This window comes from Drosophila albomicans, chromosome 2L (genome assembly GCF_009650485.2).
Source record: "Drosophila albomicans strain 15112-1751.03 chromosome 2L, ASM965048v2, whole genome shotgun sequence".
NCBI classification, from domain to species: Eukaryota; Metazoa; Arthropoda; class Insecta; order Diptera; family Drosophilidae; genus Drosophila; species Drosophila albomicans.
The window spans coordinates 28,786,318-28,810,954 of NC_047628.2; the positions used below are offsets into that span (position 1 = coordinate 28,786,318).

Genomic DNA, 24,637 nt, shown 5'->3' on the forward strand with positions numbered 1-24,637 from the left:
AATATCAGGAACACATAAACTTATTAAAATATAGTAAATACTCTTCAAAGTTTAATTTTTCATTTTCTTTCCTAAATTACAGGGTATCTACACCTCGATAAGTCTCAACTGTTCTGCACTTTGAAAAGCTTGTTGTTTTTCGTGTATTTGCTGTTTGTTGGCAACACACTAATTATCGCAATTAATTATGCTGACTGTGGAACGAGCCGAGTCGCGTCCAGTTCTGAATGCGGCTCAACAGAATAGAAGAGAAACGTGGGGCGCAGTGGGGAGAAGTTTTTGGGGGGTAAGAACTTTTTGCCGTTGTTTTTAGCGAGTTCAACGGGTTGCGCTTGCTTTTCGAATACAACTTTTGGCCTCAGTTGAAATGTGTGTGTGTGTGTGTGTGAGGCAATCGCATGTGTGTATTCCTCAGTGCACATTTTAAACAGCTTTTACCCTAAGGCCTTTTTCACACAAAGCGCATATCAAATACACAGAGCGCCAATTTAATTCGTTTAGGGGAAACGAATTTTAAAGATAGTGTACTAAAGAGAATGAGTTTGTGGATTCAATTACCCAAAATCATATTGCATAAGTTTGCATTCCCTTTCTCTTAGCAATATATAAACGAAGCAAAGGAAGAGACGTAAAACGAACTACGCAGGCAGCAACAGAACAAAAGAAGAGAACCATGCGATATGACAATTCACTAGCAATGCTTTCTATCCCACTCACTCTCTCATCTAATCACAACACAACTCAAAGCTCAACCACTCTCAACTGAAACAACAACAAGCAAGGTCAGTTATTGAGACGTTGCGGCCATGCTCAGCAACAACAACGAATTGAGTGCGTGAGCAAGAGAGCGACATCTAATATAATAAGCAAAGGCTAATTTACTGAAACGAGCACAGTTTACGTAGTACGTACGCAAAAGCAACAACAAACTACAGTCTAAGATAGTGTTCCCAAGTCTAATTAGGAACAGCAAGTAAACGATCCAAGTGTTCCCATTCTTCTCTCTTAAATGCTTTAACTTACAAATATTTGAGTGAAATTTAAAGCTATGGGAATGCGCCATCGATGAAACGCATGAAATGAGAAACGAGAAAAAAACACAATGCTGACATGAGAACGGCATTGGCTTAATAAACTCTAACGGCAACTGGCAGCTGAAGAGCGGCAGCTGCAGTTTGCAATGAAGCCGCGAGGCTTTGCACGCAGTGCAAACAAAAAACAAGAACGCAAGTAGTTGGTGAACTATGCGCTACCCTGTATTACAGTGTAAAATAATTTGGTAATTGAAATAATGTTTGTAGATCAAATGTGTGTGTGTGTGTGGTTTCCTAATTATATATTGATAATTTGTAAATATATGTGCAATATATTATTTCCAACAACTTAATACCAGCTGAGTTACAGGGTATACACAACGGAAAAAAGCCGACAACGATTTGGACTAAAAGCGTGGGCAGCGCTGACACCAAACAGACTCCATTTTTTTTTGCCAAACAAAGTCGCGCTTTAAGAGCATTTCTCTTTTAAAGCAAGTTGCCCATATGCATTCCATTGATGCGTGAGCTCATTATACTCTTTGTCTCTTTGGCTTTGACAGGCGAATGTCGTTTGGCATGCAAAAACAATTATACAAATATCGTGTGATGACTTTATGTTCCTCTCTTTCCCTCTTCTTCCCCCCGCCCTTTGCTCGGACACCCGCAGCCTGTTGTCCATTGATGCTCTAATGCCAAAAGCCAAATGTCAAATGTCAAATGCCATCACGAGGCACAATTAGAATTGCGTAGAACAAAAAGAAAATATTTGACTGGCGCTGTTTTGAGGCCTAAGCACGAAAATATGCTGGGCACATCGCTTGTTGTTGTTGTTATTGGTGTTTTTCTGTTGTCCACTCTTCATTGTCCATGTTTCGTCATCCGCATTTGCATCCGCATTTACCTCCACACTGTTTGCAATGCAGCTGATTTATGCGGCTGTCAGCGAAACCGTTCCCAGCTGCTGCCGGTTAGCGTTCCCACTTCCAATTCCACTTCCAGTTCCTCTCATTCTCCCACTCCCCCTCACACACTACCCGCAGCTTTCATTGCGTCGGACGACTGATTGACAAACCGCTATTTGCCGAAATGAACCGTTTGACATGCGGTTCGACGGCTCTTCGACACGGATGCCGCATTCAAAATTGCTTTTGTGGCTCCCAAGCACACACACACACAAACAATTGTACAGTTGAACGCTGACACTTGCCTTGATTGCAATTCCAATGCATGCTCTGAGTTTTGCCCGCTAAGTTGTCAAAGAGAGTGCAAAGACAGCTGGAATAGCAAATAAATACGCACACACACACACCTACACATGCATACATTTCGGCGGGATCTTTTACGCAAGCCAACAACAAAGCAAGGAAAAAGTGAAAGAGGGAGCGCAAAAATGAGACGCAATTTAAAAATGTACATTTTAATGCTTTAAACTTACCGTACGATTAGCTCACCATACGCAAATTGTTTAGACGAACGAATTTGTTGAATTAAAACAAAATTAAACACTCACGATGCTCAAAATATTTATTTTTTACACAAATCACTAGAGCACAATACGCACAACACAACCGAACACGCTAAAAATGCCGCGACAGCTGTTCTCGCAATATACGAAGAGCTTTAGCAAAGCTGCGCTCAGCGACAACAACAAACATGCAAGGCGCATGCACGCAGCGCTTTTAGGCAACAACAAAGATTAAGCTGCGAGAGCAGCAAGTCTATGTGGGAAGAGTTTAACTTTCTACTATGTTTGGGAATAGCTAGTCAATAGCTATTAAAATAAGAGAGAGCTTATGTTTTAGTTGTAGAGCTCTTTGCATGCAAATACAAACTGCAGCTGATCTCTTCGCACACTGCAGTGTTAAAAGGCGGCATTCTCTTTTATTAAAACAAGTAAGCAAATAAAAAGAAACACTTTAAAATTTGGCGAGTTTTTGCGTGCGCTGAACAGAGACGGAGCTATGTGCTGTATCCATTTCACTACAGGGCGGACTTGACTCCATCATGGAGACAATTTCGATACCACTCACGGGGTAATTAGCTTCGTCATCGGAGAGCACAAGACTCTTGTCGATGGTGCCAATTTGCAGCAAGGCCTGCGAGATACTCAACTTGGACTTGCTCTTTTTTTCACGTTGATGTTGGAAGGAACTGCAACGATGTGGCGCCCTTGCTACAGCTTGATCCGCTCTCACACTGCTAATGGGACAATGCATTTCCTTAAAGAGTTGCTTTCGCTGCGCACTATGCCCCCCGTGCAGTCGTTGATCGCGTACAAACTCAAAGTTGATGCCACCAAAGATGGCGTCTCGCGTGCTCATCGAGCTGCGCACATCAATCACACAGAAGGTCAAGATCTCTTGAAAAATACCAAGAGAGTTGGCCTGTTTGATGCCCGCCTCGTTGACCAGCAAACAGCCGAGCACTTTGCCCGTGTCCAAGTCACGAACATTAACATGGTAGACGTTGTCCGCTCTTAGGAGTATGGTAAGAGCGACGTCACTGAACAGTCGCTTTCCCATCAGCTGAAAGAGCTCGTTCTGCATAGAACAGAGCACAGGCAGCTGTTGATGGGCACAAAACTGACATATGCTCGACGGCTTATGGCAGAGTTTCTCTTCACATCCTTGGTTGCCCAAGCAAGGTTGTTCAAGCTTCAATTTACTCTTCTCTGTCTCGAACTGATTGCACTTATCGTTGAGATTAGTCACTGTTCCAGTGAGTTGCTTAAGCTGACTATTGATGGCATTCAGCTCCTCTTTTTGCTTCTTCTCGCTGGCCAGTTGATCCTCTAGCTTTTGCATTAGTGACATCAGCTGCTGGGTGATATGCGTGTCGCAAGGCGGTTGCTCTGCTTCGGTAAAAGAAATGTGTCGCTCTTTAGTAACGCTGCTACTCTTATGCTCAATTATAGGGCTGGGGCTACTCTTTGGCTCAATTACAGGGCACGGGCTACTCTTAGTTTCAATTATAGGGCAAGGGCTACTCTTTGGCTCAATTATAGGGCAGCTTTGTTTCTGGTCCGTGACACAGCTTAAGGGTGGCTGCTCTCTTAGATTGCCTGGCCGCAGAGGCGACTTGGAGAAGCGCACTTTGATGCTCGCTCCCTCGCTGCTGCTGCTGCACTCGAGTCGTGGACGAGAGCGCACCACGAGCACGGGATTCTTAAACTTCAATCTGCACTTGGACTTGACTTTCTTTGACTTTGTCTGTGGCTGTGGCTCCAAGACATCAGATTTGGGCGGCGTCTTCTGGGATTGGCAGCTGCTTTTCCTTCCAACGAAGCGGTTCAAATTGAGATGGAAGCTTTCACTCAAGCGCCCTCCAGCGGGCAGTCGACTGTAACTGTGGTTGTAGCGCTGCAGCGGCGGGTGGCGTTGCGTTGTGGGCAACAATTCCATGCGCTCCGCTCGAATGCGAGCTGATAAATATTTCCTAAACGCACGTGCCGAATCTGCGGAAAGAGCGAAGAAGAGAAAAGCTCTTGAAGTGAAATCTCTCTTTTTTCGCTTTTATTTTATGTTACTTACCCATCTTGCTTAACTAGAAATTTGCTCGCATGTCAAAACAATGTCGACTAGAATTTAGCTTAAACTTCTTTCGACAGCTGCTCGCTTGCTTCAAACTCAGCAGTTGGGAAACTTATTTGTTTAGACAGCGTTTTCAGCTTTTCTTAACTTCAATTAACAAGTCCGTCAAAATATAAGCTGAAAATAGCAAATTAAAGAGTTTTAAACTCTAGGTAAAGTATATATCAAAACATATAAAATTTAATCTCGAAACTAATTTTTAAAAGTTCTGCAGCTAAATATGAAATTTAGAAATACAAATTTTTGTTGCTTAGGTTTTTAAGATAGTCGAAAGTAAATTTCCCAAAAATTTGATTTAATTCTCGAAGATAACATTGTATTAGTTTTATATTCAACAATTATGATATTGTATTTAAAATGAAAAGCCTAAAAATAAATAATTGAAATTATAAAACTACAAAATAAATAAAATTATAATTTAAAATAAAATATGTTTTACATAAATTAAGGAATTCAATATTATTATTGATAAATAGAGAAATTAATAATTGAAATTATAAAACTACAAAATAAAAAAAATTATAATTTAAAATAAGAAATATATTAAATTTTTTAAAGAATTAAATGATATTATTAAGTGGAGAAAAAAATAAATAAATCTTTAATTGAAAATAAAAAATATATTGAATAATTTAAATAATTCAAATTTAGTTTTTAGTGAAATTAATAATTTAAAATATAAAATTACAAAATAAATAAAATTATAATTCAAAATAAAAAAATTTTAAATAAATTAAATTTAATACTTTATTTACAAATTTAATATTTCGCTTTAATACTTACATTTGATTTCATCCTTGAATTTCTCTGTGAAATGTAAAATTTAATTTTTTTATATTTCTAGTTGCATTAATAATTCTAATTAAATACTCACAGCTGTCGTCATAAATTTATCGCCTCTGCAGAAATTTAGAGAATGTTTTTTGCCATACAATGAATTATTAACGTTTTTCATAGCACAAAAAGAACAGCGTTTAATTCACAGCTGAGTAAGCAAAAACAAATAATGTAAAACTTGCAATTGTTTTCAGTATTTATTCGAGTTTATTTTGTTTAGTTTTAATTTTGCACAATTGGCACACAGAAACCACAAAACATTTAATCATTGGCAACTTGGTTACGTGAAATATATCTTTTGAAATATATATTTATCATATAGTATGTATGTATGTGTATTTGTATTTTGTATATTTTATAAAATTCAATTTATTATTAAAGGAATGCGCAATTGTTGTTCAGTTTGTCTGTTTTGTTTGTGTTTCCTCTTCTCTTTTTTTTTTGCATTCTAATGGACTGTTTGTTGTGTTCAATTTATTTATTTTGGTATAGTTTTAAATGTTTGTAAACTGTTTATACAAAAAACAACAACGAATTTCATTTCTAAGCTCCTTTATAATAATTCTGTGTATAGTATAGAAGAGAGAGAGAGACTATTAAGTGGATATTCGTTTTGGTAGATATGGCATTTAAATGCTTATCGGTTATTTACTTGTTTGGATTGAGTTTTGGAGTAATTCGAGTTTATCCTTTTAGTAACTTAACTTATTTTTGTTGGCCTCAAGGCACAAAACTGCAGCTAGTACTATTTTGGGGGCCACAGCTCTTTGGGATTCTTGCAAATATAACTTTTAAGTTGAACTTTCATTAAATTTTCAGCTAGAAGCTAAGCAATAAACGTGTTCCGAATTCCACTTTCTACTTGAATCCGCTGAGGTTTCTATGAAATACATCTATTATAATACATTTTGGAATACAATTCCAATTTCTATTTCTGTATAATAGAATTTAAGCAGAAAGCGTAAGTCGGAACAAACCTGTATGCCTTTAATATAATAATAAAGCGATTAATTGTTAGTTTTTGTTTTCAATTTTGACTAATTTTTGGGCTGGCTAAACGAACGAAACGATTCAATAGAGAACTGCTTATAGACGTAGACTTAAGAGAGTGTTTAAACTCGTATCAAGAACTTAGAACAATATTTAGTACAAGTCGGCAAATCAGAGATAGTCTTAAAGCTAGACAAAGCACATGGAATTGGAAGTGGAACAGTAAGTGGTTAGGGAACTGGAAGTGGAATAGGATGTGGAACTAGAAGTGTAAGTGGAAGTAGAAGTAAGACTGGAAGTATTACTGGAAGTGAGATTGGAAGTGTGGCTGGAAGTGAGAATGAAAGTGAGACTGGAAGTGAGACTGGAAATGAGAATGGAAGTGTGACTGGAAGTGAGAATGGAAGTGAGAATGGAAGTGCGACTGGAAGTGAAGCATTGAGTCTATCTGTAATTAAGATTGGAAGTGAGATTGGGAGTGAGATTGGAAGTGAGATTGGAAGTGTGATTGGAAGTGCAAGTAAGATTGGAAGTGAGAATGGAATTGAGACTGGAAGGGGAAATGGAAGTTAGACTGAAAGTGAGACTGGAAGTGACACTGGAAGTAAGATTGCAAAGGGAACTGGAAGTACAGCTTCTAGTAGTGGAATAATAGGAAGAGGGATAAGGGAACTGGAAAGGAAGAAATACAGACGCTTCAGTGACAGCGCCGCAGCAGCAACAACAACAGTGTTGCCGTTAACAGTTGATAGAAAGACGGCAACAAAGCGCCAGCCGATGCACGCAGCTCCAAGGACAAAGTGCGCTTCTGAGTAACTTTTGTGTAGTCGCTGAAGCCGGCGAGATTACGCGAAGCAGCGCGTATCAAATACTCGGTGTCCGGCTCGAGGTTCGTTATCAGCAGACTCGCACCTGTATGCAAAAAAAGAGTAAACTGTAATAGAGAACGAAAGAGAGAGAGAGACTTACCCTCTTCGTAGGGAAAGTCCTTGTGCTTGGCATTAGTCCATTTGTTGGCATCGGCTTTGAACTCCGGCTCGGTTATGTACTGAATGCGAAAGCCATTCACATCCATGGGCCCCACCTTATCCTTATCACGCTGCGCACTCACATCGACATCGAAGGTATTCGAGTTGTAGCCCCGCAGCTGGAACACAGTTGGTGGCGGCGGCTTCTCGCCCTGCTCCAGTCGAGTCACTCGCTCAATGGTGCCCAGATGATTGTGGACACGACAGCGATAGTTGTCAAACTGTTTGGCATCATGCACATGGATTGTGATGCGGGAGAATGTCGCTTGAGTCTCAATCAGATGCGTGTGCTCGTTGCTCTCGAGTCGCTTCTGTTTGCGGTACCAACTAAACGTTGGCGGTGGCTCAGCGGTTGCCTTGCACTCGATGATCGCCGTCCCATTGAGGTAAGCATATTGTTGTTCAGTGTGCAACGTGTGAATCCATTGTGGCTTATCTGTGTGAATCAATCGATTAAATTGATTAAATCGTAGTCAGTTGTGAGCTTGAATGATGCCACAACTCGCATAAAGTCATTAACTGCACATGTGCCACGCCCACATCTGCACATATGTGCGGCCAGCGAAACGTATGTAATTTTAAAATATATATTTTGTGCTCAAAAAACTATTTGCCGCACGCTGCACTGCATACTAAACCAACTAAAACGCAACCTAAACACACGGCAACACACATTTCCACAGCCGCCCAGAAAAATGCTCAAGTGTAATTTCAGTGCCATCAACGAGCAACAAAGGCACAGTGGTTTAAGAGCGGGCGAAAAAGGTGTGAAATGTTCTTGAGAGAAAGCGCATTGAAAGTTTAATCAATCGGTTAAAAATAAATACAATTATCCAAAGTTACTCGAAAGTACATTTAAGGGGATGAACAGTTTGAAATTAAACGTGTTTGAATCATTTTATAATATTGAGGAAGCTTTCAGACCCTTTTGCATTTCTTCAAGAGCTTTAGTTTAAAAGTGCTTAAGCACTTTTGCAGAACTTTGAAAGCACATGAAAGAGCAATGACACAGCTTATCAATACAATTTTGTATCATTTAAACAGTCTGAAATCAAACATATTTTAAATCATCTGTTTATCATTAATTTATCAATCATCTTATAATATTAAGATAGTATTAAGATACTTTTGCACTTCTCGAAGAGAAAGCATATGAAAGAGTAATGGCACAGATAATCGATTTATATTTGAATCATTTAAACAGTTCGAAATCAAACATATTTTAAATCATCTGTTTATCATCAATTTATCAATTATCTTATAATAAAAAGGTATCTTTAAGATACTTTTACATTTGTTAAAGTTCTTTTATTCAAAAGTACTTAAGAACTTTCGCAGACCTTTGAAAGCATATGAAACTGTGATGGCAAGCTGAATTTATATTGCTACCATTTGAAAAGGATTTAACTAAAGTTTTATATTGTTAAGAATTTTATTAATAATTCCTATTTTTATTAGTGGAAATATCTTGAATGCCTAAGTAAGCTGAAAGTTATAGATGATAACAAATTATCGATCGAAATCAATGCTTTTAACTTTCAGCTTACATAAGTGCTTTTGCTCTGTAATAAAAAGTTTCTGCAATGTGGTTTATTTTTGTGTGTTGCGCATTATTTAGGTTCTATAAAATGGTTGCTAGAATTTATATATGTGTTAGTAAATAAATTCATATTGTTTTTTTCGCTATTTAATATTGAAATTCATTTATATTGTTTATACAAATAATAATGAAATTCAATTTATTTAGCGACAAATAAAAAATGTTGTTAATTTTTGTGTTTGCAGTGTGCAAAGAGCTTTGGCACACTGTGCAGCTGGTTATTATAGATAGGAGTGCAAAGTGTGGGAGAGAGAGAGAAAGGGCAAATCATAAATCTCACTCACGTTCGATTTTCATCAAAACTGTGCGCTCCTGCATATCGGAAGCAATCGAATTCACTTGGAATGCTCGGCACGTGTATTCGCCGGTGTCAAACTGTGTTACCTTCTTGATGAGCAAGGCATCCGCCAGGATGCGAAATTTCGAAGCGTTTGCTGTCAAAATTGCCAAAAAGAGAAAGGGAGAGAGAGAGAGCGTTGATAAACGGGTGTCCAGGTGGAAAGCCAACAAAAAAAAAAGAAGAAATCAACGAACAAAAATCGAAGAGCCAAAAGGAAGGCTCATTAACTTTTGCTCGATACTCTCTCGGAGAGAGGAGAAAGAGGAGAAAGTTCACTCACCCTCCGCACTAATGGGCTGTCCATTGAAATGCCAGGTGACATTCGGTTGCGGTTCCCCCTTCACCTCGCACAATATGGTTGCATTCTGGCCCTCCTTCACCGTCGTCACCGAATTCGTTTCCGTAAACGTAATTTTCTCTGTCGTTGACAAACAAAAAAAGTGGAAAAGTGGAAAAGAAACACACGGAGGAAAAACAAAAAGAGACAATGCAAAATTAATGAATATCTTTTCGGGGTTTCGTTTGCTGTACTTACGATACACAATCAACTCGAACGATTTACTATGCATTCCCCCCTCGACCGCCTCGCAGCTCCAATTGCCCTTGTCCGCAAGTGCGATGTGTGCGAAAACGATTTGCAATTGTTCTGTGTGCGATAAACATGCAAACAATATAATAAACTAGAGACTGACTCTATAAAAAGGAAGCGGGAAAAAAAGAGCAGCAAATCAAGCTGGTTGAGCTGGCTTAGAGAATACCCTGTAAGTAGTGTAATTTAGTTGTTGTCTATAAGGAATATAAATATGGCTAATCACAGTATTCCAACGATTATTTTGTATCATATTGCTTATTGAATTCATTTAACAAAAAGGTAAGAACACTCAATTTTGAATAAAAGCAAAACAGAGCAGTATTAGTTTTAAAATATGCTATAAATAATATACTAAAAATAAACCAAAGGTTATATTTGGCATATTGATATAGTGCTACATTCAAAATATATCGAAGAAAGCAAAATATGCCTAATACTTTTATAATAATACCGCTCAGTTTCGCTTTATTCTATTTAACATAGTTTTCTATAATTGTAATCGAACATAAACAAGAATATATTCCACAAATTTTATATTTTTCTTAGTTATGAATATAAGACCTACCTATGAAGCCTTCCTATGAACTTCAAGAAGAATTTCATCTGTTTAGTATTTTTCTTTAGATAAATGGAAGTGTTCTATTTTTAGGAAGGCCTTTTCTAATATATATTTTTTGTTTTTTGCACTGTTTAAAATATAGCTATTTGATTATTTTGATATTTGATTATTTAAAATATTCAAAATAGCTTGAAGTTCTTAGCTGCTCTGGCTCATCTCATTGCAATAAGGATATGTTTTTGTTATTTCAATAAAAAATAATAATAATATATTCAAGATAATATGCCGAATTGGAGAACATAAATTATTGTTTAATTTGTAAAAATTCTAATAGTTCTAATTTATGATTTATGAATTTTACTTAATTGCTTTCTGACTTCCTATACAGTTTATTCGCTAATTAGAAGAATGATCAAATTTCACCATATAATATAATACGAAGTTTGATATTAAAAAGGATATTGAACAATAAGCAAAAGATTCACTGCAAAGCAACAGTTTTAATGATTGATAAATAAATGAATATTAAAAATGATATAAGAAATGAAATCCAACTCTTCTTCTTGTTGGTTAATATAGAAAATGTGCGTCTAATAAAGAATCTTTACGAAAATCTCAATAAACTAAACTAAATAAACTCTTGTACTTTTAAAGTAAGTAGACTTTTTTGACAATCTTATATAATTTGTTAAGTTTCTGTAAGGGGAAATTCATATAATATCATTCTTCTACTTCGCTCTGACTCATCTCATTGCCAGAAGGAATTGTATACGTTATTTCAATAAAATATTATTAATCATTCTACTACAATACTATTTCATACAACTCTCTTCTACTGCATTTACTTTACAGGGTATCCACGCTCCACAAAAGAGATTCGAAAAGGCAAAAGCCAAACGCAATTGCAATCGCTATTCTCTCTGTCTGTGTGTGTGTGTGTGTGTGTGTGTGTAGAGATGCAATTAATTGTGTTTGTTTGTTGTGCCGCAGGCGAGACAGTCCTTGCAATCCCTGCTGCTCCTGGGACTCCAGACTCGCCTCGCCTTTGACCCAAGCTCAACTTCTGCTGCTGCTCTTCTCAACTCTTCTCAGCTCTTCTCTTCTTGTTGCGCTCACCTGGTGAAGTTTGCTCGATGTGAATGCGTCCTTTATTCGCGCTTATAATTTCACCTCTCGGCGATTTCCAATGCAGCTTCACCTGGGGACTGGGACCTCTGCATTGGACAATGAGCGATTCGTTTGTGTAGCGCACAACGCTGTGCTCCGCCGGACTCAGCGTCAGGCTGTCATGGTGATTGGCCAAGACGCCAGCTGAAAGATGGAAATAAAAGATGGAAATGGAAGCCAGATTCAATATTGGATCAAAAGAGATTGCATATATGTATGTTTGCACGTTTGCACTTAATGGTTAATGACTCGTTAATTGACGCGCCAGCTGCCAGCGACGACTTTTAAAAATGTAAATTGAAAAGTTCGAGGCGAATTTCTCTTTTTGGCCAAGATGAACGACACTTTCGACACAGTTTGCCAACCTCACTAAAAAAGAGCGATGCATTTTCTTATTGCCTTAAAATCGATCTGAAGTCACATCAAGAAAAGTTTTGCCTGTTCCCTCAAATCAACAACGAAAGCAGCTACGAAAATTGCAGCTTGACTATACAAATTTTAGTTTGGCTGCATTTTATGTGAAGCTGCAACTTTTTTTTGCCACGCCCATTTACATTATTTGTTTGCCAATTTAACTCTAAACGACTTTTCATGTAATTCAATCATTTATTATAGTAATGTTCTGCATGAAATGTTATTGAAAATCTAAAGAAATTATATCAAAACAAGTCAGAAAGCTACAGTGGAGTGTGCTCGACTGTGAGATACCAGCTACCCATCAAAACATACCAAAATAATATACCACAATTATACTCAAAATATACTATAAGCCACATTTGGTATAAAATATACCAAATACTACTTTTTGTATAAAATATACTAAAGGATACATTTGATATAAAATATACTAAAGGCTGATTTTGGTATAAAATATACTATAAGCTACATTTGGTGCAAAATATACCAAAAGTTACTTTTGGTATTAAATATACTACATTTGGTGTAAAATATACTATAATCTACATTTGGTATAAAATATACTGAATGCTAATTTTGATATAAAATATAATATATACTGTATTTGGTATAAAATATACCAAGGGCTACTTTCGGTATTAAATATACTAAAGTATACATTTGGTATAAAATATACCAAAATATACTTTTGATATTAAATATACTAATGGCTACATTTGGCCTAAAATAACTAAAAATTAATATTGGTATAAAATATAAGAAAGGCTACTTTGCAAAAAAATACTAGATTGTCAACCAAAGCAACTATGTTAAGAGTAAATATTTATTAAATAACTTCCAGAATTTTTGTTTAATTATTCGTTATCTTCAAATTAATATAAAGGGAATTTCCATTCCACGTGATTTGCCTTAAATATTCCTAAATAATTTATAATTTTCTTTCTCTACGTTCTCTCAATAAATAAATTATGCAGATTATCATCATAATTTCTAAAATATTTTCCACGAAATCGAGGCAATAATTACCCCGTCCAATCTCAGTTCAATTTAATATCACTGCTCGATATAATTAATCAAAATTGCCATCGAAAGTGATTTTTGATGTGGTATTGAAATTCTTGATTTTGATAAAGCAAAACAACAAAAACTTTGCAAATTATGAGCAGAAATTAATTAGCGTAAAATTGTTGCAGCTGCAGCTGCTAATTGCTTCCAAACACACACACACATATGAAAAATGTCGTTTGTTATTGGATGAGGGAAATGTTATATATGGATAATTACGAGTATTTTCCGGGCAGGCACATTTTCTTACTATATGTGGCAGCTTTTGATTCATGTTGAACAGCAAACTGCACTCAAATTATTTGCAGTTTGCATACTTTTCTCATATTTTCACATTTTCATATTTTCATTTGCTCGACTCGAGGAAGGCAGCAAGGAAGGCAGCAGGTAGATTTTTCCTGCTTGTTCATTGAAATTTATCACAAGAAATTGCAATTTCATTTTTGCCGTTTCATGTCAATCTGCACAGCAACAAAAACAACAACTACAACAAAAATGTAGATCATATAACCAATGCTTTATTTTGGAAGGGAAAGGGAAGATGGGGAAAGGAAGGACAGCATTGCATAGATGCAAACAATTTCCTGCATACTTTTTAATAAAGTTTCTCGTATGCCCAAAGTGCCAGAAAATGGAGAAACACAGCAACAACAACAACAACAGGAAGATGAACAGGAAGCTGCGAGCTCAGGACGCGGACAGTCAAAACTTTTGCCCAGCTTCCATTCTTCTCTTTTTGTCTTACTTTTTTGTTGCTGCGCAAATTTTATTGGCAAGAAAATGTACGAGTTTCACATCATGTAACAGCAAATTAAACATTCTTCATATTTAATGTACAAAGACTAAATGTGTAACTTGCTAAAGCACTTCGGAAACTTTGCCCAATCCCCAGCTCAACAAAAGAAATTCCCCTTTCAGGGCGCACAATTCAAATAGATAATAAATGTCACCTAAGCTCGAGCTTAGCAATTACATATTTATGTCGTTTAATTGCGTTTTGGGGCTTCTAAGTAAATGTGCTGGTGTATAAATAAATTAAATACGTTCAAAATAAGCTGAGAGTGGCAAATAAATACGTTTGAATATGAAATTTATGTATTTAATGAAGCTAAACAGCAACTAACTTAAAACAAAACAAGCAAGAAAGCTACAGCCGAGTGTGCACGACTGTGAGATAATCGATACTGATTTTGAGTAAAAGCTAAACAGTGTGGTATTATTATATACCAAATAATATACTGCAAAAATACTAAAACATAACAAAGGGTATGTGTGATATATTGATATACTATAAAATTCAATACCACGATATACCAGATTATAAAATATGGTATATTTATATACTATTAAATTAAAATTATTCAATAGAATACAAGATATACCAGAATATGATATATGGTATATTTATATACTAAAATTCAATATATCCATATATGCTATATTGATATTTAAAATATACAATACAGTAAACGATATAATATAAAATATTGTATATTTATATACTATTAAATTAAAATTATTCAATAGAATACAAGATATACCAGAATATGATATATGGTATATTTATATACTAAAATTCAATATATCCATATATGCTATATTGATATTCAAAATATACAATACAGTAAACGATATAATATAAAATATTGTATATTTATATACTATTAAATTAAAATTATTTAATAGAGTACAAAATATACCACATTATACCACATTTATATACTAAAATTCAATATATCCATATATGCTATATATACTTAAAATATACAATCAGTAAACGATATACCAGATTATAAAATATGGTATATTTATACTATATATATATATGTACTGTTATATTAAAAATATACAATATAAAAATATACAAAATTATGGCCATAATGATAGGGCTATATTGATGCTGATCAAGAATATATATACTCTATAGAATCGAAGCTGCCTCCTTCTACACACATTTCACGGAGGGCACAAAGTTATAATGAGCAGTATATTTAATATACAATAACGTTTGCTTATATATAGTATTATTAATTTACAATCATATTTGCTCACATACAGTATATTTAATATACATACTGTAACATTTGATAACATACAGTATATGTTCTTTAATATACTATAAAATTTGATTATATATAGTAATAATATACTGTAACATTTGCTCACATACAGTACATTTCATATACTATAACATTTTTTGAATGCGAAGTATATTTCATACACCATAACATTTGTATGATTAATATACCATAGTATATTTAATATACAATAACGTTTGCTTAACTTTTCGCTGTCATTAGCCCAACTAATTGTCCATTTGCAGAGTTTTTTACCAGCCCAATTACGAGTATATACAGCTACAGCCATTTGCATGTTGGTTGTGTAAGTAAGCAATTCTGTATTTGCTTGACACCACCTGCAACTGCATCTGCAACAACATCAGCAACTGCAACTGCAACAGACGCATCGCATCGCGATGTGGTCGCCGTTGACTGTTTGTCTTGTGGTGCAGCAGCAGCAGCAATTGTTGTTATTGTTGTTGTTGTTGCAGTTGCTGTTGCTGTCGTGTTGACTGCTGTCTGTTGTTCTTGGCTGTCAGCGTTTTTGTTATCTGCAATGGCAACGTCAACTGCAAAAAATACTCGAAGCACTCGACATAAAATTTCATGCGCAAACCAAAGTCGTAACGCTGGGCCACCTTAATGACGGACAGACAGACAGACGGACGGACAGACATTACAACTACAGCGGGAACAAACATATTATCATGTAGAAATAAACGAAAAAAGAGCTGTTGAAATTAAGTATATCCTGGACACAAATTCAATGAGGCAACTGTTGTGATTACGTTTCGAATTCGAACTGTTGAGCAAGGAAGTGGAAGCAAGGAGTACTATGACATAATTTCAATAATGAAAACATATTCCAAATTATTCAAGGAAAATTCTTTTTCATTACTAGATAAGTAATAAGAATTTTCAAGTATTACAGTCAATTCAATTTGAATTGAATATTTTCTTAAAGTCATTGAAATTGAATTGAAGTTGTTGTAAAAAAGGTTACCTGGATAACACAATTAAATAAAAACAATACGTGTGTTTGCTTGAAGTTCTTAAATCTTCATTTGAGTTTTCACGAGAGTTTTAAGAGAAGAGCAAAACACTTTTAGTGTTACCTAGAAATATGTATTTGGTATTATTCCATAGAAGACTATAAAAGTAAAAGCTTAAAAGTGAAAAATGAATATAGAAATAATAAAAAATGCATGGCTCATAATAAATTTGGGAATTAGACTTAAATTAAGTTTAGCTATATTTTGAATTGTATCTATGATCGCCACACAAAATTCCATTCAAAAATATAAAAATAATGATATATGCATTCTAAGAATATCTTTAAATTATATGTATAATAAAGACATATTCTGAGTAACCATTAATTTAATATCAAACAACGCCCCATCAAACCATTTTGTGAGTTCTATATCATGGAAAAAGATTCTCAATCAAAAACCAACTTTTCTGCCCATATACCCCTTTGCTACATTCTTCTTTTTACAGGGTATTTTGAATAAAGAAATTGCATTGCCAAACGCGCGAAAAACAAACGGTTAACGTTAACGCGTTAACAGAAAATGGCAACTGGCAACGACACTGACACATGCACACAAACACAGACACAGACAGAAACACACACACACACACAAAATGAAGAAGAAGAAGCAGAGCGAAATTATCTGACACGCGTTTCGCATTGCTCAGTGGCCTCTATAAATGCATTATGTTATGCACTCATTCGCAGCGGAGTCGGAGTCGGAGTCTGAGTCTGAGTATGTGAATGTGCATGTGAATGCGAATGAGTGCAAAAAAATGCACACAGTTATGTGCGAGTGCGAGTGCAAGTGGGCGTGGCAGGTGGCAAACAGCAGAAGACAGCTGCAACGAATCGGAATGGCAAGAGGCGCCAGAGACGCTAGCGAAAAAAATATAATATTAAAAAATGTAAAAATATTCGCATGAAACTAAAGTCAAAATACTCTACAAAATAGATTCAATTATTTGCATAATTTGTGAAGCGAGACAATAAATTAATAAACAAGAGAATAACAAAGAGAGAAGTGCTCAAAAATATATGATTAAAATATAGTATTAACTACACAATTTCCAAAAAGTCAGTAATTCTAGTAAAATTAAATAAAAATGTTTAGATATAAATAATCTATTTTTATGGTGGACTGAACAACGATTATAAAATAAATGAGAAAGGATTAAAAAACAACATCAAACAATAGCATACATAATTCAGTATTTTTTTTTATAATGTGGTATATTATTATACTAAACACGTCTAACAAAAGAGTAAGGATGAAATAAGATACGAGTCAAAAGCAAACTCCATCAATACTCTACATAATTACTATATTTGTAGAATATATTATTATATTAAACAATTCCATTATTTTATATTAGATATTAAACATTGAAAATATATTAGCAAGAAAAGAATGAATAAATAAAAAAATATCCGTAAGACTTACATCAAAATTTGATACAAATATAATGTTTTTATTATTAGAAATTGGTATTTCCTCTTCCTATTAATAATAACAAATTTTACTCTGCTATAATTTAAAGTTATTCTCTACTAGAAAAATATCTAACCTTAACCAATAATAATATCAAGAATCCTTTTTTTAATACCCTGCTTTCATTACACCAACTTAGAGCATTCAAAATTCGCGTTTGGGAGCTCAAAAGCCGCATAACCGAGTTGACATGAATTGTTGCATGTGTGGGTTAGTGTTTAAGTGTGTGTGTGTGCGGTTGTCTGCCGGGCATTCCTGTCAGTGTGTGTATGTGTGTGTGTGTGTGATTGTATCTGTGTGTGCACATGCGAGGTGTTGACCCGTAAATTTCATTTAATGCCATATATTATTATATTTGGCTGCGAGAGAATTTGCCATTAAATATTGCTGAGCACACACATACACATTACTATGTGTATATTTCACATGTCTGTGTGTGTGTGAATTCCTTTAAGTCAATTCAGTTATCGGCATTAATTACAAATTATAATTTAAAAGAATGCCTGGCAAATTGAAAATTCATTTGAATCGCATTCAAAGGAAACGCTGCCCGAAATGATGAATGCCCCAAAGGAATATTAAAGATTTACCACAGCGAATAAATTCGAAAATATTGCAAAATATGACAAAATAAAGTATGGAAAAACCATACGATAAATGTGAATTCCCTCAAGCAATCGAATCGCATCAAAACTATGGCAAAGAATAACAAATTAATGAACTGGAAATTCAATTTTTAATATTAAGCATTTGCGTATATATTCGATGAACTTTTCATAAATTACACTCTGTGTGTCAGCTGTAATGAGTCTCGCAAACTTTTCGCTTTCCATTAGCCCAACAGCGCAAACTTTTTAATTATTTGCCAATGCTTTATATAGGCTTCTTGCAAAAAAAAGAGAAAAAACAAGTTGAAAAGCAGCATACAACAGTTATCGACTAAAAGATATGCTGTAAATACAATTTGATTTCATTTATAGATATAGATTTTGAAATATAAATTCGTAATTCAAACATAAAAAAAATTACTATATATATTCATTTCTATATAAATTCATCTAACAAATCTTTAACTTATATAAATTCATTTTTTGGAAAGTAAAAGTAATTTCCATACTTTTTGTTTCTACTCTTTTTTTTGATTTTTGAATTATGAATTTATATTTCAATTGAAATCAAATTTAATATAATAGTAAGAAATACTATTAATATTAATAGTCAGAAAAAATAATGAACATTTCTACATAAATTCATCTACATAATTCTTGAATATAATAGTAAAAGTCAAGTCATAAAATCGCAAGTGTAGAATTGTAGAAAAAGAAAACATTCTGAGAAATATCAGCAATATAATGAATATTTTTCCCTTAAATGTTTCAAAAGGAAATTTAAGTGCATAAATATTATTTGTAAAATCCAAAGTTATTACAACAAGACAAAAATTTCTATTAGGTCATTTTCTAAATAAAATCTTTATAAAGCATTCTTCGAACAATTCATAATTTAATATAAAACTTATTCTGCTTGCTGTTTACAGGATATTTATACATATATATATATATATATATATATATATATTTGTTATAACTCAGCTAATTTAATACAAAACTTATTCCGCTTGCTATTTACAGGGTATTAGACATTTGCGACAGTTTTGTTTAATTTCCTTCTTTTTTTTTTGTTTTTAAATTTTTTGATTGCTGCACAAAATAAAAGTTGCTGGCAGCAGTTGCTGTTGCCTTTAGCTCATGTTGCAGTTGTTGTTGTTGTTGCTCTTGTTGCATGCATGCCTTCAACTTTAACTAAAAAAGTTGCCGCTTTTCGCAAACTGTAATCGAGACACAGTCAAGGGGAGAGAGGGAGTAAAGGGTGTTATAATAATGTCAGCATAAACGCATATGAAGCACGCACTTAACCTGAATTCAAGTCGAGGCGCCACAAAGACACGCACTCTCCTCAGCATCATCTGTACGTATGCGTGTGTGTGTGTGTGTGTGAGTGTGCCACAAAAGGCGGAGGCAAATAGAAATGCTTGAGAGTCGAGCATGCAAATAATTGCAGCATTTGTAGTATGAGCTTAACCCATTTTCTGTTGCAGTTTTTCCCCATTTTATTCCGTTTGCAAATCGCTGCGTCTCCTTCATCTTCCTCTCTCTCTCTCTGTTATTGCTTCTCATAAGCCATGCAATGGAATTTAATTCGAAATTCTCACACAAAGCGAAGGCAGCTTCCCTTGATGCTGTGCTCAGGAGCACGTAATGCCAAAACATACATAAATCATCGCCGCGTCTCCGCATAAGAATATATTTCCGCTATAAAATGGACGTTTCCGCATTTTCGGCTGCCAGGCAACGTTTCTCCCTCTCTCTCTGTCTCTCTCTCTCTTTGGTCCGGCGTCTGCATTCACAACAGGAAGTCAGCTACAGTTTTGGGGCTTGTGCTTTTGCTTTGTGGCTAACGGAAATGCAGGTACTAAAACTCCTGCCAGGTGAGTCGAGAAAGCATCTCTCTTCTCTCTCCTCTTTTTCACTCTTCTTTCTATCTCTTTCTTAGCCAGTTCGTGATGCCTTTTTAATAGTTTTGCAGCTGACACACTCGGGACTCGGACTTCGACTGGCTAACAAATTTGCTTGGTTTGTGCCTTGCACTTGAAGTTTTCTGTTTTACTATGGCAATTAATTTTTTGCGCTCTGCAAGTTCATAAATCTGGCATTCCATACAGAGAAGGAGAAAGAGAGAGGAAGGGGGAGAAAGAGAGCGATGCAGAATTACCGGAAAATACATTTATGCGTTTTTAAATGCTCGCCAGAGGAAGCAGAGCGCACATTAATTTTTGCCTTCCTTTGCGATAAGAACGCAACATGATGAAAACTCTGGACAGCTAGCCACGCCACGCCCACTTTTCTCCACTCTTTTTCTCCGTTTCTCCGTTTTATTCGTACGACTTGTAAAACAGTTTCAGCTCATTCATCAACATTGTGCGCCTTTGACTTTTGGCAACAAAACTTTGACAAACTTTGCATTTATGCAGTGGGCGACTTGAGCGAACGGAGGGGGCGGTGGGGCGTGGTTGCCACGCATAACTTTAAACAAAAGTTCGCTCCACTTAAGCATTCAAACAATTTATAGATACTGTCGTAAAAAAACACACTCACACTGATGCAGCAGCTTTTTGTGACAGTTTGCCACATTAAAGCAATGCAAATAAAAAGAGTGTGTTCGACTGTGTGATACCTGGTACCCATTTTCAGTAAAAGCAAAAAAGTGCAGAAATAATCTTGAAATATACCAAAAAAAAAATACTATGATACACAAAAGTCTACATTTGGTATATCGATAAAGTACTACAATTAAAATATACAGCTATTATTTTTTAAAATATACCAAATAAATATACCGACAAAAATACTAAGACATACCTTACGCTATAGGTAACAAAACCAAATATAAATATATCGAAAAATACTAAAATATACCGAAGGCTATATGTGGTACCCAGTGGAGTATAATTCGTAAAAATATACCAAGCAAATATACCGAAAAAATAAATTCAATATATACCCGTGAGGTATTATTCACGAAACAAACCCAAATATAAATATATCGAAAAATACTAAAATATACCAAAGGCTACATGTGGTACCCAGTCGAGTATAATTCGTAAAAATATACCAAGCAAATATACCGAAAAAATACTAAAATATTGCACATTAAAATTAAACCATATTCTAATATTATTCTTAAAATATACCAAATAAACATACCGTATAAATACTAAGATATGCCAATGGATTCATTTGGTATATTGATGTAGTACTACATTCAAAATATACCATATACAAGTGCGGAACTATTTTTAAAATATACCAACAAAATACTAAAATATACCAAATGTTACTTTTGGTATAATGATATATTACTACATTCAAAATATACCACTAACTACAAACTATACCAGATTGTCAACCAAAGCCAACCAACATTTCTACCCTTCTACTTCTTCTTCCTTGGGTAGCGAGTATAAAAAATTGCAGGTGCTTGGAGCGCTGGCGGACAGTTAATAATATTAACTAACAAACTTGCAGCTCAATTAGCTGGCGCAACAACTTTAAACTCTCGGCGGCTGCTTTGGTTCGCTGTCGTGAAAGCTTTCATGTTTAATTAAATACTTGCCATAATTGGCCAAGTTTTCGCTCTCAAAATGGAGCGACTTAAGCGACGTTTTGCCATTTTCTTGTTGGCCCCACTGTGCAAACTGATTTGTTAGACAAATTTCGGAGAGGGGAAAAACAAGTTGCAACATGACAGAGACATCGACTGAGACAGCGACAACGAGCAACATTAATCATGGCGCATCAAATTGCATAAATTGCGTATTAAGTGTCGGTGTTAATGGCGACTGCAATTATGTAAGCAGCAAACTTTCGGAAAGAAGATTCTATCTGTGGCAAACAACATTATCGTCTCGCGTCTCGCTTCAAATTGTAATTGAATCCGCGTTGCGTATACGACACGTGCAACGACCAACAACGAACAACAGCAACTTGACGGCGACACAAAGTATAAAAATCAAATTCTCTTTTCGCCCATATATAGAACATAAAAGTTGCTGTACGGCAATTTTTAGTTAAAAACTTTGTCGCATATTCAACTTGCCGCACGACGTTGCTAAAAATTAAAATCCAGCAACTGCAACTGCAAATGCAACAACAACTTGACACGACTCTGCACTGCTCTGATACCCTGTCACTGGGAAACTATGTCAAGAGGGTGGCTTGTCCCTCTTTAAATTTAATCGAAACTCATTTCAACTTGATGTCCTTTGATGATTGCAACTGCTCCAAATACACGCATTCGCTTGCTGTCTCCCTATTTGAAGTTGGCTATATCAAGGCTGTGAATATACCCTGTAATTTTATATCTTTTTCTTACTTATACTCAGAATATACTTTGTTCTTGTGATTTATATTCTTTTAGTAAAAATATAGTTACTTTAATAGCATTTCATTTAATTACTAAATTTTACAGGGTATCTTTAGGGTTTTATATCAGTAATTTGAAACAGTCTTAGTTGTGCTTTTTTGTGTTATTATTATGGTGCAGCTTCTGTCTTTTGCTAACAACTTTGCTGCTTGCACTTTGTCGTAAAAATAAAGTTTTACACACACGCGCAACTTGTTTTCTTTTCTATTGTATTTGTAACTTTTTGTGTGTGTGTGTCCATGCGTGTGTAGTTGAGCTTGTACATGCGTGTGCGTGTGTATGTGTATGTGATGTTTGCCACATAACAGCAATGGTTGCAACAATAACCAAACAACCAGGAATTTACTTGCAAAGTTGATGACTAGTAAATACCTCTTAAAGAGCTACGAAGAACTGTGGAAGATGAGAATTTTGATAGAAAGAAAGAAGAGGAAACGAGATGACCAAAATACCTAAAATATAACGAAAATATACCAAAATATATGGAGGGTTATATTTGGTATATTCAACATATACCACATACTACAATATATACCAGATTGTGTTGAACATGTCAAAAATAATAGTTGAAGTATGACTTTGAAATTAAACTTACTTCATAGTCATTTAACATATTTATTTTTCATTTGTGGTACGTAAATTAAATAACATGTTTATTTGACTGTAAAGAAGATTCATTTATTATTTCTCTCATTTTTACTACGTATTATAAAGCAAAATAATCACAAAATTGCAATAAAAGAAAAGTAACAAAAGCTTCACCCTATTTTTAATACGGATGATTAAATGAATTTTTATTTTTTCTATACTTTACATTAAGTAACTAAATTTCATGTCAAATGCTGGTTCTAAGAAAAAATAAGTTCTCTTTACTATGTTACATAAAATAAACTCAAAATACATCAAACAAATTCTACTTTTTTTACTCTCTCTGAAATAAAGTTTAAACCTTTATTTGATACAAATTGATTCAACTACTTCTTTTTTCGACGCTTTATAAAACGCTGTTGTTCATATACATAGATGACAAATTATGAAAAATTAATGAATACTAATAAGCAAATAAGCTTTGTTTTTATCAGAACTGTTTAAAATTTCAGCTGTACAACACTTCTACAGCTGTGTCTATTGTATAGACTCTTTGCGATTAAGCAACCCTTTTCAAATTTAAAATACGAGGTATGCGAATGACGCTGCTTTTGTGGCGCTGCGTTTAGTGTCTTCATTTTTAGTGCCGTCATAAGAGGAACTTCAGTTTGCAGCCCGCACACACACACACGCACACGCACACACACACCAAGCCAAATGAGTATCTACTTCTAGGACTGCGTTGCAATTGCCAAGTTAATGGACAGCACAAAGACCTGGTCAACACGGTTCATATTCGGTCAGTTAACTGAGGTCTGAGTCCGCAGATATTTTGAGTAAGCTGAGTGGCTGCTTGTTGCACGTTGCTGTTGCAAGTTAATGCAACTTGATGCACTTCAAAGTGGCGCCGATTAGTGAGGAGAAGTGAGGAGCTGTGAGGCAAGTGAGCCGTGCACTTAGTTTAATATTTCATTAGCCTGCTTTGAGCCACGTTTAATCCAGTCAGCAGCAACAGTAGCTATAAATTCAGCCCTGCCACGTAAATTGTTTTTCAAGTTAGCTAAGAATTGTTGTGGGTGCAGCTGCACAGAAGATAGCAAAAGGTGGCAAGCAACTCTTCTTCTTCTTGCCTCCAGCTCACAATTTATACGTGGGTGGAACTCTGCGACTGACGTTGGAAGTACAATTAATGTGCTTTTAATTAAACTTAAGTGCGCATTCGTAATTGCAAAATTACTACTAAGTACGAGTATTTGGAG

At 35.0% G+C, this 24,637-nt stretch overlaps 2 protein-coding genes across 2 annotated transcripts in view; both read right to left on the bottom strand.

The window, feature by feature from the left end:
- Positions 1-2,863: 2,863 nt before the first annotated feature.
- Positions 2,864-4,787, bottom strand: LOC117565519 (uncharacterized). The gene is made up of 2 exons (XM_034244655.2): positions 4,568-4,787; positions 2,864-4,491 (listed from the first exon to the last, which is right to left on the bottom strand). The coding sequence occupies exons 1-2, from the start codon at positions 4,569-4,571 to the stop codon at positions 2,954-2,956; spliced, it is 1,542 nt and encodes a 513-aa protein (XP_034100546.1). The 5' UTR covers positions 4,572-4,787; the 3' UTR covers positions 2,864-2,953.
- Positions 4,788-7,099: 2,312 nt separating this feature from the next.
- LOC117565521 (limbic system-associated membrane protein) overlaps positions 7,100-24,637 on the bottom strand; it is a 98,380-nt gene continuing 80,842 nt past the window's right edge. The window contains exons 2-7 of the mRNA XM_034244659.2: positions 11,690-11,884; positions 9,958-10,068; positions 9,703-9,840; positions 9,367-9,516; positions 7,424-7,918; positions 7,100-7,366 (exon numbers count right to left, since the gene is read on the bottom strand). Of these exons, the coding sequence (XP_034100550.1) occupies positions 7,152-7,366; positions 7,424-7,918; positions 9,367-9,516; positions 9,703-9,840; positions 9,958-10,068; positions 11,690-11,884 (1,304 nt within the window). The 3' untranslated portion in view covers positions 7,100-7,151. The remainder of the gene's footprint in view (positions 7,367-7,423; positions 7,919-9,366; positions 9,517-9,702; positions 9,841-9,957; positions 10,069-11,689; positions 11,885-24,637) is intronic.